General features: G+C 40.0%; 1 protein-coding gene across 3 annotated transcripts in view; it reads left to right on the top strand.

Moving 5' to 3' along the window:
• Positions 1-17,353, top strand: part of LOC121280132 (constitutive coactivator of PPAR-gamma-like protein 1 homolog) — a 121,209-nt gene that overhangs the window by 30,359 nt on the left and 73,497 nt on the right. For all 3 annotated transcript variants that reach the window (XM_041191809.1, XM_041191808.1, XM_041191810.1), the window contains exon 2: positions 1,245-1,491. In XM_041191809.1, the coding sequence (XP_041047743.1) occupies positions 1,245-1,491 (247 nt within the window). The remainder of the gene's footprint in view (positions 1-1,244; positions 1,492-17,353) is intronic.

The following is a 17,353-nucleotide window of genomic DNA, read 5'->3' as shown; positions in this document are numbered from 1 at the left end:
CTCAGTAGTTTCACTCTTGCTTCTAAGTCAGATGATGGTGGGTTCAAGTCCCATTCCAGAGCCTTGAGCAGAAAATCGAGGCTGGCACTACAGTGCAATACTGAAGGAGTGCTGAACCATTGGAACGGCAGGATGTGACATTTTACTGTGACCATATAATGCCCCCTCAGCTGGGCATTAACAATCCCGTGGCAGGAAAGGCAGAGGATTTATCCCTGGTGTCCTGGTCAGCATTTATTGCTCTTCAACCAGCATCACTAAAACAGATTATCTGGTCATTATTGCTATTTGTGAAACCTTATTGAATGCAAGTTGCCTGCCTGCTATGTTTCCAACATTATAACATCGACTACACCCCAAAAGTACTTAATTGGTTCCAAAGCACTTTGGAATATCCTGAGGTCATGAAAGGAGTTATATAAATGTAAACCTTTTTTCACAAAGCTGTTGTGCTTTGTACAGACAATTAATGTGTGTGCATTTTATTTTTTTAAATGTTAGCGGCTTATTGCAGTTCTTAAAAACGAATGACCTGAATTGTTTACGATCAGCTTAATTTCCCCAAGTATCATTTTTATCCCTGCTGTTTTTCCTTCCATCTTTCCCATCCCCAGCACATTGTGCCACCCAGTCAAAAAAAAATTGAGAGCAAGCTTAGATTTGGTAGGTCACTGAGCAGGACCGAGAAAAGTTGCAGGATTAATTTTCTCTGTCTGACTTTCCAATCAGCACCATTTGGGTAGCGGATTTGATATTTTGCTGGGGGAATAGAAAAATCAAATGAAGATTTATATTATTCATCTTGTGACAGTTAGCAGAGATGTATTTTATTAGAGTTAGACAACAAACCAACTGAGACCCTGGGGACCTGTAAAAGTGGGGAAAAAATTGGTGATGAATCTTGTTGCAGTGATGAATGCTGCAACCTAGAGGAAAAGTTCTTGCAGCATTTTAACATTAAACTCAGTTGTATTGCTGGTAACTATTTTGGAAACAAGTATTTTATAGATGCTTATTTATCATCATATTCTATGAAATGTATCAGAAATCTAAATTCAATTAAAATCTTGTCTATGGAATCTCAGGCACACTTGTTATAATCAAAAAATATACATGTGTTTATGATTTTCTGTAGTTCATCTCAGAATCCTTTAATCACCCTGTGGCTTATTCATATAATAATTTACTAACTGTTCATGTCCATTCCAGGTGATGTGTAGATAAAATGTCTGATTATTTTGCAGGTTGCACAGAGCATTGAAGATCACCATCAGGAAGTGATTGCCTTCTGCAGAGAGAACGGTTTCCATGGCCTACTTGCTTATGACTCAGATTATGCGTTGTGTAACATCCAGTACTATTTCAGTGCCCATGCCCTTAAACTGAGCCGGAATGGCAAAAGCCTCACTACCAACCAATACCTGATGCATGAAGTTGCCAAGCAACTGGATCTGAATCCTAGTCGCTTTGTTATCTTTGCTGCACTCTTAGGTGGGTGAACATATTTACTGTAAAAGCATTACTGAAAGCATGCTAATTTGGATGGGAAAATAATTTCTTGTCCATTGTTTGGGAATTTCATTGGAAATTATGCTGTCGAAATTGTTAAATTTAGATTTTATTGTAGTAGTTTAAATGTTTTGCATTTTTTGAAACATTTGAAGGCTAGTTTTTCTTTCTCTTAATGGACACCCATCTTTCTCTCTTTAAAATGACTGCTTTGCTCCACCCATGGGTTGCTTGCCATTCACTGTTTGTCCATTCTGTTTTCTTGGTGCCATTTTTTGGTTAGCACAAAAGCAACCCAGTGCAACTAACACTTACTGTCTCTATAATATATCCCTTCTTTAAAGAAAAAAGTTAAACAGTAATCTCTCCTTTCAGTTTTCCCTCTAAAAATTAAACATTTATTTCAGAATGATAACGTTCTGCATTTGCTTTGTAAAGGTAATTATTTTCCAATGACATAGCACTCTACATGTTGGTAGAATGGTAGAGTGCGAAGGTGCACCTGTTCTACAAACAGAGAATTTTTAATCTCAGCTGGGCTATAGAATCCAGATACTTTATCATAGTGGGTTTACGAAAATGTTACTATTAAAGAAAAATTACAGCTTAACTAATTTTTTAAAGAGTGGGTGTGTTATAGAATCAGTAAGCAAGCTTGAATTTGGCTTTTTTGTGTTGATTGCATTTTAATTGTGTTACACTGGGGAAGCATTTTAATTTATACATCTGTTACAAGTTACACAGCGTTCCATAAATATGCTAGTTTCTGTAAAATGAGAGCAATTTCCCCCACACCAAACACTAATTTATGATCTATTTGTATTTAACAGTCAAAATCTGATTTTAAGCAACTATCATTTACACTGATTTAAGTAATTGTGCTGAGGTTTGTGTTTTAAAATTAGAAAACCTATTATTCTATGTTGTATGGCTGCTAAGAAGCAGATGCGACTCACCAGTTTTAAAAAAGAGTATTTGTGACTAGCAATCATTAAGCATGGACTATTGTTAGGGGAGCATGTGTATTAGTAGGATGGATAGTAGGATGCTTAGTGGGCACTTAGTACAAATTGTAAGTAATATTAATACTGGACCAAGACTTTGAAGTTAGAAGAGTATATATTCTTAAACACAACTGTTTAACTATTTGTTGTAAATAGTTTATTCATTTATCTTTTACAGTTAAGAATGGCCCAAGTTATTATTGGGGGCAGGGGTGGAAAGGGGAAGGAAAAGAACATAAAGATCTTGTACTGATGAGATGTTTTGGTAGTATTGTTTCATGACTATCCTCTTCCTGCTGGACCTAATGAAACATTTAACTTTCTCCTTAGCATTTTCTTCCTTCGTCGCAATTATGTTTCTGAGTAAAAAAGTAAACTATACATGTCAAAAATAATTTGTTTGGCAAGCCACTTGTCCATAACACCTGACTTGTGAGATTTTGCAATTAAAGCATTTTATTTTGGGGCCATAGTCAACTGTTGCACATTTTGTTGCATATTTCAGAGGCCTCAAAATTGTGAACCCTTACAGCATTTTCCTCACCTCTACAAAAGATGGGGAGGAGGTGGCATAGTGCTATTGTCACTAGGCTAGTAATCCAGAGACCCAGGGTAATGCTCTGGGGACCTGAGTTCAAATTCCACCATGGCAGATGGTGGAATTTGAATTCAATAAAAATATATGGAACTAAAAGACGAATGATGACCATGAAACCACGTCAAATGTTGTAAAAACCCATCTGGTTCACTAATGTCCTTTAGGAAATCTGCCACACTTACCTGGTCTGGTCTGCATGTGACTCCTGACCCACAGCAATGTGTTGACTCTAAATACCCTCTGAAATGGTGTAGCAAGCCACTTAGTTGTATCAAACAGCTAAAAAACAAGACGTCAATAAGGAATGAAACTGGATGGATGGCCCAGCATAGACCGAGGCACCGGAAAGATAACTGCAACCTCAGCCCTGGCAACCCTGCAAAGCCCTCCTTACTAACTACTGGGGGCTTGTGCCAAAATTGGGAGAGCTGTCTCACAGACTAGTCAAGCAACAGCCTGACATAGTCATCCTCATAACCTACAGATAATGTCCTTGATTCCATAATCACCATCCCTGGTTATGACCTGTCCCACCAGTAGAACAGATTTAGCAGAGGTGGCAGCGCAGTGGTATACAGCCAGGAGGGAGTTTCCTGGGAGTCCTCAACATCGACTCTGGACCTCATGAAGTTTCGTGGCACCAGGTCAAACCTGGGCAAGGAAACCTCCTGCTTACCATATAGTGTTCCCCCCTCAGCTGATGAATCTGTGTTCCTCCATGTTGAACACCACTTGGAAGAAGCACAGAGGATGGCAAGGACACAGAATATACTCTGGGTGGGGGACTTCAGTGTCCATCACCAACAGTGACTCAGTATCCTACTACAGATTGAGCTGGCCGGATCCTAAAGGATATAGCTGTTAGATTGGGTCTGCAGCAGATGGTGAGGGAACCAAAAAGACTGAAAAACATACTTGACCTCATCCTCACCAACCTGCCTGTCACAGATGCATTTGTCCATGACAGTATTGGCAGGAGTGACCACCCCGCACAGTCCTTGTGGAGACGAAGTCTAACTTCATGTTGTGTGATGCCACCACCATGCTAAATGGGATATATTTAAGACAGATCTAGCAACTCAAGACTGGGTAACATTGAGGCGATGTGGGCCATCAGCAGCAGAATTATATTCAACTACAATCTGTAACCTCATGGCCTGGCATGTCCCCCACTCTACCATTACCACCAAGCCAGGGAATCAACCCTGGTTCAATGAAGTGCCAGGAGCCAGCACCAGGCACTGCGAGACAGCTCTTCCAATTTTGGCACAACCCCCCCAAAAGCTAGTCAACCTGATGAAACTACAAACAGGACTACTTGTGTGCCAAACAGCAAAAGCAGCAAGTGATAGAGCTAAGTGATTCCACAGCCAACGGATCAGAACTAAGCTCTGTAGTCCTGCCACATGCAGTCATGAATGGTGATGGACAATTAAACAACTCACTGGAGGAGGAGGCTCCACTACTATCCCCATCCTCAGTTACGGGGGAAATCCAGCACATCAGTGCAAAAGATAAAGCTGAAGCATTTACAAGAATCTTAAGCCAGAAGTGCCAAGTGCATGATCCATCTCTGCCTCCTCCAGAGGTCCCCAGCATCACAGATGCCAGTCTTCAGCCGATTCGATTCACTCCACGTGATATCAAGAAATGGCTGAAGGCACTGGATACTGCAAAGGCTATGGGCCCTGACAATATTCTGGCACAAGTACTGAAGACTTGTGCTCCAGAACTTGCCGCGCCCCTGGCCAAGCTGTTCCAGTACAGCTACAACACTGGCATCTACACAGCAATGTACACAAAAAGCTGCAGAAGTCCAACCCAGCCAATTATTGCCCCATCAGTCTACTCTCGATCACCAGCAAAGTGATGGAAGGGGTCATCAACAGTGCTTTAAGTGGCTCTTGCTTAGCAATAACTTGCTCACTGATGTTCAGCTTGGGTTCTGCCAGGGGTCACTCATCTCCTGACCTCATTACAGTCTTGGTTCAAGAATGGACAAAAGAGCTGAACTCCAGAAGTGGAGTGAGAGTAACTGCTTTTGACATCAAGGCAGCATTTGACCAAGTGTGGCATCAGGGAACACGAGCAAAACTGGTGTCAATGGTAATTGGGGAAAACTCTCCGCTGGTTGGAGTCATACCTAAGACAAAGGAGGTCAATCATTTCCGTTCCAGGGCATCATTGCAGGAGTTCCTCAGGGTGGTGCCCTTGGCCCAACCTTCTTCAGCTACTTCATTAATGATCTTCTTTCCATCATAAGGTCACAAGTGGGGATGTTCGCTGATGGTTGCATGATGTTCACTATTTGTGACTCCTCAAATACTGAAGCAGTCCATGTCCAAATGCAGCAAGACCTGGACAATATCCTGGCTTGGGCTGACAAGTGACAAGTAACATTTACGCCACACATGTGCCAGGCAATGATCATCTCCATCAAGCGAGAACTTAACCATAGTCCCTTGACATTCAATGGCATTACCGTTGCTGAATTCCCTGCTATCAACATCTTGGGGATTACCATTGACCAGAAACTGAACTGGACTAGTCATATAAATACTGTGGCTACAAGAGCAGGTCAGAGGCTAGGAATCGTGCGGTGAGTAACTCACGTCCTGACTCCCCAAAACCTGTCCTTCATCTACAAGTCAGGAGTGTGATGGAATACTCTCCACTTGCCTGGATGAGTGCAGCTCCAACAACACTCAAGAAGCTTGACACCATCTAGGACAAAGCAACCCGCTTGATTGGCACCCCACCCACAAACATTCAGTCCCTCCACCACTGACACACTAGCAGCAACGTGTGCCATCTACAAGATGCACTGCAGGAACTCACCAAGGCTCCTTAGACAGTGCCTTCCAAACCCATGACCAATAACATCTTGAAGGACAAGGGCAGCAGACTGATGGGAACACCACTCCCTAGAAGTTCCCCTCCAAACCACTCACCAACCTGATTTGAAAATGTATCGCTGTTCCTTCACTGTCACTGGTTCAAAATCCTGGAACTCCCTTCCTAACAGCACTGTGGGTATACCTACACCACATGAACTGCAGTGGTTCAAGGAGGCAGCTCACCACCAGCTTCTCGAGCAATTAGCGATGGGCATTACACCCCATGAATGAATAAAAACAGTGGTCACCTGCCAATCAGTTAATAACAGCTTTGGGAGCTGCCTGCATTGGTGCAGTTTTTGCTAGGGTCGAGTAAGAGCAGCTCAAAAGGTGGAGCAATTATTAGAAAGACATTAGGGGCAATATAAGGGTATTGTAATCCACCCTAGAGGCTGTAAAGAGCAAAGGCCTAGTTCAACATCATCTGCAAATGTGGGAGAAAAACATTCTCTTGTCATTGCCCCCCTCCCCCCCCCTTTGCCAATGTCAGTGTAACCCAAGTTTCATACTTCCTGTTCTAATGTACATTACACTTACATTTGTATTCAAATTTACTTAACATTAATTTGTTCAAGTCAGTCTGAATACTAGCAGCTGTGGCCATGCAACTTGGCGCAACCAGATTGTATGATAAATTGATTAGGAGTATTTTCCATATCATTTATGAATAGTGTGAAGAGCAGGAAAGCCAGAACAAATTTCTGAAACTGTACTAGATTATGTCTTTCTCTTCCTCCCTGACAAGAACTCCTAGATTTACCATCACTACCTATTTTGTTTTATCAAGCCATTTTTATGCCAAAGTAGCTAATTTATCACTGATTCCCGAACATTTATCATCTCAAATGCTTGCAGGTGGCTCATCGGGAAGCATTTTCTCAATAGCCCAGTGCATAGTGTTCACTTGATAGTCCTCATAAGCCTGTTTAGTTACACTCTCAATTCCAGAAAATTTCAGGCAAAATCTGTTGCTGCTAAATCAATGCTTACTTATGGCTGATGCTTTCTTTAATCGAATATAGGAGATGGCTGTCATTATTTGACATACCCTGTGCTGATGGTACCTGCCTTTTGATTTTTGGCCTGGGAAACAACTTTATAACTTTTTGAAACAAAAACAGAATTACCTGGAAAAATTCAGCAGGTCTGGCAGCATCGGCGGAGAAGAAAAGAGTTGACGTTTCGAGTCCTTATGACTCTTCAACAGAACTAGGTGAATCCAAGGAAGGGGTGAAATATAAGCTGGTTTAAGGTGTGTTTGTGTGTGTGGTTGGTTGGGGGGTGGGGGTGTGGTTGTAGGGACAATCAAGTAGTGATAGAATCAGATCATTGTGACATCTTTTGATGATCTGCTTCTATCACTACTTGATTGTCCCTACAACCACACCATCCCCTTCCACTTCTTTCCTCCCCCCCGCCCCCCACGCACACACCTTAAACCAGCTTATATTTCACCCCTTCCTTGGATTCACCTAGTTCTGTTGAAGGGTCATGAGGACTCGAAACGTCAACTCTTTTCTTCTCCGCCGATGCTGCCAGACCTGCTGAGTTTTTCCAGGTAATTCTGTTTTTGTTTTGAATTTCCAGCATCCGCAGTTTTTTGTTTTTATCTCTCTGTTTATAACTTTTTGTATTGTTTCATGTTTAGCCGGGTACTTTTCCAAATTCTAGGTTTTTAGTTGATCGTCTCTACTTTGACTAACAGGAGGGAGTTGTATATAGGTTCACAATTACTCAGCATATTTGTTTCAGAATGTCATATTTCAGGGAATAAACGTTCCTTCCATTTACCCATCTCATTCTTTAGAAAATTTATATGGATCCAAGCATGTGAATACAAAATGTTCCTTAGAATAACACACTGAGACAAGAGACTAATTTATGTAATGAGTAGTAAACTCAGCCTTGATGTCTAAATGGAAATGCACCCTATACATTGTGAAATATGCTCAGTCTCAAAAAAAAAACTGAATGAGTTGTATGAGTAGAATTTTCACTTGAAACACTCATCATTCGTATGTTTGCCAAACATTACTATTTGAATCTTTACATTGAATAGGATTTTCTTTCTGTTGGATTGTTTTTTAAGGCAAGTGTTTCCTTGATATATGGATTGCAGAAAAAATTAAGGTAATAATTTTATAGAAGTGTCTTCATTCTTGGACTGAAAGTGTCCTCTACCTACTACTTGGCTGTGCAATGTTTTCCTGAATGGAGAACATTGCACATTTAAAAATATATATTGCATTCACAATTTCTGTTTGGGATGATACACCATCCTGTGGTGAGATTGTCAGATTAGAGATTTTTTTTTTGTTTAAGGCCCATGCACACCAAGACCTGGATTCAGACTGTCCTAACTCCGTTAACACAGGACTTCAGCAACCAAAAATGTGGGCTGGAGTCGAATCCGGTTTTCATAATGGTTTCACCTGCACAAAATAACAGTTGAACTTATTCCTTGAGTGAGGAGTGATAAGCTTTAGTTTAATTTTTTAGCAACATGTTATCCAATATGTGGATAATTGCATTTTTGATTAAAAGGTAGATAAAATGAGAGTAATACACACTATCAATGCCCAAATGATTTCAGTACTCATGTTTGCATGACATATGCTTGTATACTTTAACTTCTTTTGTGTGTTTGTTGGTAAAATGTTGAGATGAAAAGCAGAATGCATGTTCTTTCTGATCATTGCGTATGCATTACTTCATTGGCTACTGATTGTTGGTTATCAGCTAAGGTGGTGTGTAAAATGGATAAAAAATGCCAGACTTTAACTCCATTGGAACACCAGCAACATTGTATGGATAGGGAAACAATCATCATGGTTGGCTCAACCAATAGAAATAATTGCTCCAGGCCAACAGAAGAAAGCCTGCCCAATTAATAAAGAAGAACTCTATCAGAGCATGTCAGGGCAAAGGGCAAGCACCAGCCACACATGTTCAGAATGGAGAGTAGGGGCAGGCCTGCTGCATCACAGTGCAAGTCAACGCTCTCAGCAGTCAAAGTTCCATTTGGAAATACCAGACAAAAACTGAGAAGCTGCAATGCCTGCTAAGCCCATACCTGGAAACCAAACTTTGTTGAAAGGGAAAGACTGCAAAACTTTACACTGAAAGGCGATAGATGTTCGCTAAGTAAATATACATGTGAGGTATTTTTACTGGTTTTCTATGTAAGGCGTTTCCTTGTAAAGTTAGTGCATGTGGCTAAAACAGTTTTGCTATAGCTACACCAGTGGCTAGTAAGTGATTTCTGGTGTAGTACTGCAGCTGCCTGTTTCAAGGCACTTTTGATTAGTGGGTGGTATGGCTGGGTTCAGATTACTATCCAATTTTCAACACATTAGCAGAACTCTATTTAGGGAGGCAAATTTACATCTTTGTCAAAATGAGGTTTGTTGTTGACATTAAATAGAACAATTATCTGTTGGGTATAGCATGGCTAGTTGCTAAGTATTCTATAATTCTTCCCAGCAAAATATTTTAACTAGAAACTTGGAAAAGCACCCTTTAGTATACAAGTGTGATTTTTTAAAAATCCCTTTATTTCATACCAATTATCTTAATGTCTGCTCTGAGATTAACAACTAGCTGTTTCTGCTGGGAGTCCATGGAGGCTGGAAACTGAGTTACAGTGACCAAAGGGATTAATGGATATGTTACAAAGACATGTATATGGAGTTCAGATGAAGATCATCGACATTCTCATTGACTGATGGAGAAAGTTTGAGGGACTGAATAGCCTAATCCTGTTCTTATGTTCCTTCCTATGTTCTCTGACTAACTTTGAGCGGTACTCCTACAACTAAGTGGATCCCTAAGCATTGGTTGTGCCAACCTATGCTTAAGCTCACTGAACTTTGAGGGGTGTATCTCTATAGGGAAAGGAGTGTGTGCTTTTTGCGGGGTTGCCAGAAATCCAGTCTACATGGACTTTTGAGTAGCTTGGAGACATTCAGAAATGGGTTTCCATATATATTGAGTATCTAGTTAACTTACAGAAGTTTATTGAATCATAAAGGTAGGGGAGGACCAAAGGCATAAAATTTTGGTACCTGGTAAAGCTGCACTATTGTCATGCATCTGGTTGCAAACACAATTCTGGGAACAGGCTTTTTACTGCCCTACGCCCTTGGCAGAGGAATGGTGTGCTCCGCATGGGGATCTAACAGTAATTATTTGCAAGCAAAGCGATTTAAGTAAAATGACATTTGGAATGCCATATTTAAATAGGTGCATAGCTAAACAGTGTAGATAGCCAATTCTCACCTTGTTGTAGGTAGGTTCCCAGAGATGACAGTGTTTCGAAGATCCTCCCTGTCCAAGATGGTGTTACAAGACTACACTGAAAACTCAGCAAGTTTCACTAGTTAAGGTTTCGTCTTCATGGAGGAGCTTGCTTCAGCAACAACCACAGTATTGTAAGTTGTCTGTTTTACTATCTGATAGTTGAAAGGAGAGATGTGTGGGGAAGTTTAAAACCGGGGAGATGATTGCGGTTGATGTTGATAAGCATAAGGCAATACATATAGATGTTTAACTTGTAATTGTCATTCTGAACTGAGGGAAGCAGGAGAATTGTAATTAATGTGATTAGTGAGATTGACAGTTTGTGGTTAGGTAAGGGTATTAAGGGGTATAGCACCAAGGCGGGTAAATAGGGTTGAGAAACAGATCAGTTGTGATGCAATTGAATGGGTGAACAGGCTTGAGGGGCTGAATGGCCATGTCCTATTCTTGTGTTCCTCTGAATATTATGGACAACTGAAGGACTGTCCGGCAGAGCCCCTCCCATTATCCTTAAGCAAATGTGGGACTTTGACTTTGTAGATCCCTATAGCTTCTTCTGAATACCAGCACAAACAACAGTGACTTAAATTTACATAATGCTATTAACGTAATAAAATGTCTCAAAGCACTTCACAGAAGTATTATAAAATATGACATTGAGCCACATAAAGAGATACCAGGGCAGGTGCCCTAAAGCTTGATCAGAGAGGTAGGTCTTAAGGATTGTCTTAAAGGGGAAAATTGAAGTAGAGAGGTGGAAAGTTTTAGACAGTAAATTACAGAATTTAGGACCTAGCCAGCTGACGGTGCAGCCACCAATGGGGGTGCAATCAAAATTGGGCATGCTGGGCATCTAAGTCTGGAATTAGAGACGCGCAGATGTCTCTGAGGGTTATCAGGCTAGAGGAAATTACAGAGATAGGGAGGGGCCAGGCCAGAGCAAAATAGTTGCAAGTAAGTTAGCTTTCCAATAGCCAGAGCTTAGCCTTAAATACATGAACGTAAACTGGTTGCCGTCTTGCAGCTTCATGTTGAGCGTTCAGGTGGCTTATGATTTCTATTAGAAATAAAAAATCTGCCACCACACCTTGTAACAGATATCTTGTCAATGGCCTTTCCTTTTAGACAAAGGCCTGGATTTTTCTGTCAGCGGTAAAATAATGGTACTTGACACTGACCTTGAAGAAAGCTGCCCACAAAGATCTAGTGTTCTCTGTGGCATGGTTTTCCCCTTTCCTGTCAACAGTTGAAATCTTGCGCCCAACTAAGTGGATCTCTTGGTGTACAGTAGCAGTGATGTCAGCAAGCAGGTAAGCAGCCAATCACATTGAAATATTGACATCCAGCAAAAAAAGAAGTTAAAGAACTTATTTAACCTTCAATTTTATTTCGCCATCTGAAACTTTAAGTTATATAGTTATATAATAAAGATTATAAAACTTTTTTATAAATAACGTATTTTTAAAATATATGAAATTTTTGCATGATGATGGAAAATCTGGCATTCCGCACACAACAATATTAACTCCTGGGACCAATGAACATGTTTAGCAGTAATTATGAAGTTAGTATGCCTTTAAAAACCCAGGTACCCCTCATTCAGCAGCATGTTGTAACTTTTTCAAGCGGTTTTACAGACTATCAGTGTAAGAATGGAAGTTCTGTCAATTTGATTGATTATACATTCCTTAGGGTGCCTCAACAGTGCATAGTGTGCTCTCTGGAGAAGTGTGGGAACATTGACATTCGGTTGCAGATTCTGGTGGATAGACTGCTGCTGCTGCTGATGGCCCACAGATCCTCATAGATTCTTAGTTTTCAGCTGATTAATCTGTTCTTAAATTATCCCACTTGGCAATGCGCTAGTGCCACACAACATGATAAAGTGTGCCTCAGTGTAAAGATGGGACAGATCTTGCAAGAACTGTGCTGTGGCCACTCCGACCCCCAATGCTGCCATGGACAGATGCATCTGTGACAGGACCTGTAACAAGACCAGCCTGTCAGTGGTGGTGCTCCCAAGTCACACTGGCAATGGACTTTGAAGTCCCCACCCCCCCACAGTATATTCTGTATCCATTGCTACCCTCAGTGCTTCCATCATGATCTGCAACATGGAAGAATACGGATTTATTCGCTGGCGGTCAGTGGTAATCAGCAGGACGGTTCCTTGCTGATGTTTGGCCCGAAACCACTAGACTTCATGTGGCTTGGAGTCAAGGTCTCCCAGGTCCACCCCTGTGGCTGTATATCACTGTGCCCCTACCTTACCTATAAGATAGGACATAAATACCCAGGGAAGATAATGGGACAATAAGTCACTTATCCAAATAGTGATGTTAATTAGCCTTTGAAGTGGCATCTTGCATATCAGATAGTGATTGTGTCTTCTCCCACATAGTAAAAGTGTAGTCAGCGAAAGACAGGTGGCTGAGAGACTCTTAGTATGTAGTATTCAAACTATCATAAATATATATAATTACAGAGGCTTCCTGAACAGTTGAAATGCAACCAGACCTCCATTCATAGATCTATCACTATGAAAGAGTCACGTAATGTGAATTACTGTATTTGAAAATATATTAGATCTGGGATGAGATAGTGGAACTTTTAAATAATTCCAGTGTATATTCTCAACCTGAAATAAACTTGATGGACTAAATTAAAGTTCAATTTTGTTCTTGATTGTGATCAATGTACCTTCATAGCGTTCTTCTTCGCAACTGTGTATGCCCATTGCGGACTATAAATGCTGCTGTTCCACAACTTATTTTTGCCTATCATAGTCCACCCTGCCTCACTGATTCTTCATTTAGGTAGAAAAATATAGCATTATCACCCAGTTAGGGTAGTTGGTAACCATCTAGCATTTTCTACCTTCCGTTGCGGAAAAGGCCATGTTGTTTCTTGGATTGAATTTAAAGCCATGTACTGGATTCAGTACAAAAGAAGTTTGACTTGGCATTGGTTACTTATAGCTTCATTTTTGTGAATATTTCGCAAGTTGTTTGGTTGAATTTCTGTTATGCTCACTTTATTATGAAGCCTTTATTCTTCCTTCATTATTTTCTTCAGCCAAGCTGTTCCATTGATTTAGTATTGTTCAGTTAAAGTCTTAATCTGATTTCCTTGACATTGATTATTGATTGAAACTGAAAAATAATCGTGAAAGATAGTATGGCATCACTTGATCAACCCACAACTAGCAGGACTGTGAAAGTTTTTGTGGTTGATGTGTAAGTTATCTTGGTCAAAATGTTTTGGCTGTTGTGCACAGTAGCTGATCATGTTAATTCAAAAACACTTCATAAGTACCTTGGAATATTTTTTCTCTTTTTAAGTTTCTATATGAATGTATGTTGTTGAATAATGTTACCTGAAAAGCTCAAGAAGGTGTTGGAGCTCCATGTAGTACACAGAATCAGCTTCAGGTGTTGCCAAAAGCTTTCTTTAGTTGTTTCAAAGTAACAAAAAATTGTACTGTTTCAAAGGGGTGCAATAACAGAAACACCTGAGAGTTTACATAAACAGAACTTTGAAGCTGGCACAGCAAATGATGCGATTGTTAGAAAAACATATAGGATCCTTGACTTTAAACATAAGTGTATAACAGCAAAGTAATGGCAAATCCTTATATATCATTACTTAAGCCTCAGCTGGAGAATTGTGTGCAATTCTAGAAACCACACCTTAGGAAGGATGTCAACACCTTGTAGAAGTTGGGAGGCGATTTACGAGAATGGTACCAGGGAAAGGAGAGGCTAGTGAAACTGGGATGTGTACCTTACAGCAGATATGGTAGAGGGGAGATTTGATAGAGCTGCACACAATTTTAAGGAATTTTGGTAGACACTGTTTCCTGTGGCAAGTGGGTCAGTAAAGGTCATAGATTTAATATAATTGGCAAAATGATGAGATGAGATTGTGTTTTACACAGCAACTTGTAATGACCTAGAATGCACTGCTTGAAATCTTGCTCAGAAATGCAAACCTGGAGCTCTTATACCACTCGAGAAAGCTCAATTAACTGTATTTTTTAGTGATTCATTGTTGATACTTTTTGTTCAGATGAAATGTGGCAAATAATTTAAAAAATGACACTGTTAGATGTCCAGGATAATGCTCATGGAACGCGAGAGATGTGAATGGCAACTTGCTATTGTTGGACAGTTAATTAGCATATATGGATTTTTTTCCAGGTTGCCCATTATTGCAACAATCAACAGTTGCAGATCTTGAGTCAGAATGCAGTCTTTAATCTGGGTTTTGATCTACAGAAATGATCTACAGCTCAGAATTTCATGCTTCCAGGATACGTCTCTTTTAGAAGAGATAGGCAAAATGGAAAAGGAGTAGGGTTGACCTGATAATAAAGGATGGGATGAAGACAGTAGAAAGGAAGACTTTTATAGTGTTGCCAAAAAAAAGGAGTAAGCCTGTGGATTGGGGTGACATTAGAATTCAACAAAGAAGTGCTGAAAAATTGATGGAAGAAAGAGAATATGAGAGTAGATCAGCAAGAGACATTAAGCAGATTGTAAATACGTCTATGGGAATGAAATGAGGAAGAGATAGTGAATGTAAGCATGGACGCATTGAAGGCAGAGTGAGATTAAATTATATCTGGGAGAAATGGCAGAAACATTAAACAAATATTTGGTGTCTTCACATTAGAAGACACAAAAAAAATTTAATAAATATTGGGGAATCAAGGGTCTAGTGAGAATGAGGAACTTAAAGAAATCATAAGTAAAGAAATAGTACTGCAAAATATGAAGTTAACACACAAAATTAGGGCTCCTGGAACTGAATGTAATATATTGGCACGGACTGAGGACTGGGTCATGGACAGAAAACAGTAGGAATAAATGGACATTTTTGGATTAGCAGGCTGTAATTAGTGGAGTACAGCAAGGATCAGTAGTTCGACTTCTTTATAATCTGTATTATTGACTGAGATGAGGGGACTGAGTGTAACGTATCCAAGTTTGCTGGCAATATGAAGTTAGGTGGGAAAATAAACGGTGAGTAAACAAGCTGGGCAAGCGGGCAAGACATCACTGATGGAATACAATGTGGTGAAGTGTGAAGGAAGGAATAAAGTGAAGGAAAAATAAAAAAAGGATACTGAGTGGTGAGAGACTGGGAAATGTTTATTTTCAGAGAAACCTGTATGTCTTTGTGCAGGAATCACAAAGTTAGCAAAGATACAACAGGCAATTACCAAGGCAAATAGTGTGTTAGTTTTTGTTACGAAAGGCTGGAGTATAAGAGTAAAGAAGCCTCAGTGCAATTATACAGGGTATTGGTGAAGCCACGTCTGAAATAATGTATGTAGTTTTGGTCGTCTTGCCCTAGAGGGAGTTCAACGAAGTTCACAAGACAGATTCTTGGGATGAATGTGTCGTCTTATAAGGAAAGATATGATAGACTCAGCCCATGTTCCTTAGAGCTTAGAAAAAAAGAGTGGTGATCTAATTGAAACGTATCAAATTCTGAAGGGCTTGACAAGATAGATGCTGAAAAAATGTTTGCCCTGGCTAGAGAATTTAGAATACAGGGTTGTAATCTCAGAGTAAATGCTCAGCCATTTAGGACAGAAATGAGGAGAAATTACTTCATTCGAAGAATTGTGAATCTTTGGCATTCTTTATCCCAGAGTGCTGTAGATGTTCAGTCACTCAAGACTGAAGTAGATAGATTTTTGGATACTAAGGGAATTAAGAGATATGGGGATAGTGTGGGAAGGTGTAGCTGAGGTAGAAGATCAATTGTGATGTTGCTGATTGGAGGAGCAAGCTTAAAAGGCCAGATGGCCTACTCCAACACTTAGTTCATTTGTTCTTATCTTCCTTATTAGTTTTCAAATGAGGCTGTTAGTGATTTCTTGCATGTAACATGCATAGATAACATGTTTTGGATTGGGAAGGGAGGAGGGGAAGTGTTGAGAAGATGATAGAGGTTGTGAAGCATAGTAAAATTACAAAATAGTATCAAGTACAAGGTCTAAGGGTGGTTTAGGAGTTGACAGAGCCAACAGTTGCAAAACTGGAAAGGTATTGCTTTTGAGGTAGCGAGGAATGCATTCATATCTCTTTTCAAGGACACAAACAGACACATCAGTGGTCAGTTGGGAAGATGACATCACTCCCTTTCTTTCCACAAAAATGTTTTATTGCAGCTTTCTGGAATGATGTAGTTGTATGTCTTGGGCCCACATGAACAAAAGAAAATGAGAGACGGAAAAAGACTTGGATCTAGATTTTGCGGTCTGTAATGGAGTGATGGCCCTTGCCTCTGACCTGAACGCTACCCAAAACACTGTAGAAATCTCTGTAGCCTGAATTTTTATTTTTCCTGACATTAATGTGAATCTGGCACCAGGGCAAGGTAATTTCCAGGTGTCCAGCAATAGTGATGTCATTAAGCAAAGTAGCTTCAATATTGAAGAGTTTTCTTAGAAACTGAAGAAAGAAGCAAAATGCAAAAATAACCTTTTTGCAAATTTTACAAAATGTAAAAATTGGGGCAGGCACATTAGATGCTGAACTATAAATGTAAAAATGTTATACTCTTAATCTGAAATTTTTATCATCGTGGAAAAAACTGATATTACACAATTATAAAATTGGTTTTCCAGGGCCAGAGAGATTGTTCAGCAGTAGTTATAACTTAGTACACCATTAAAAGCTGAATTCACCTCTTTCACAAAGATTCAACAGTTTGGGTGATGTGAGCGATTCTGTGTTTTTGAATTTAATTTGTATGTTTTTGAGGCTGGTCCTAACTAAATAGAAACTGGGCTGAAAAAGGAACAGAACAGATAAACGTAGATAGGAAACTGACCATCCCAGTTTCTAAAGAAACAAAAACAAACTCAGGTTTAGAAACCAAAAATATTTGGGCAAACTGACCCTGGTTGAAAGATGTGTAAGAGGACACAGATTAGTCAGTGCTGGACAGTAGCAGTTGATGAGTCCGATGATGCAGTTCAGGAGCTAAAGAACACAGAGGCACGACTGGAAGTTGAGAATAAACAAAGATAT

This window comes from Carcharodon carcharias, chromosome 7 (genome assembly GCF_017639515.1).
Source record: "Carcharodon carcharias isolate sCarCar2 chromosome 7, sCarCar2.pri, whole genome shotgun sequence".
Taxonomy (NCBI): Eukaryota; Metazoa; Chordata; class Chondrichthyes; order Lamniformes; family Lamnidae; genus Carcharodon; species Carcharodon carcharias.
Note: the sequence above shows the minus strand (reverse complement) of the source record. Positions and strands in the feature narration are given on the sequence as shown.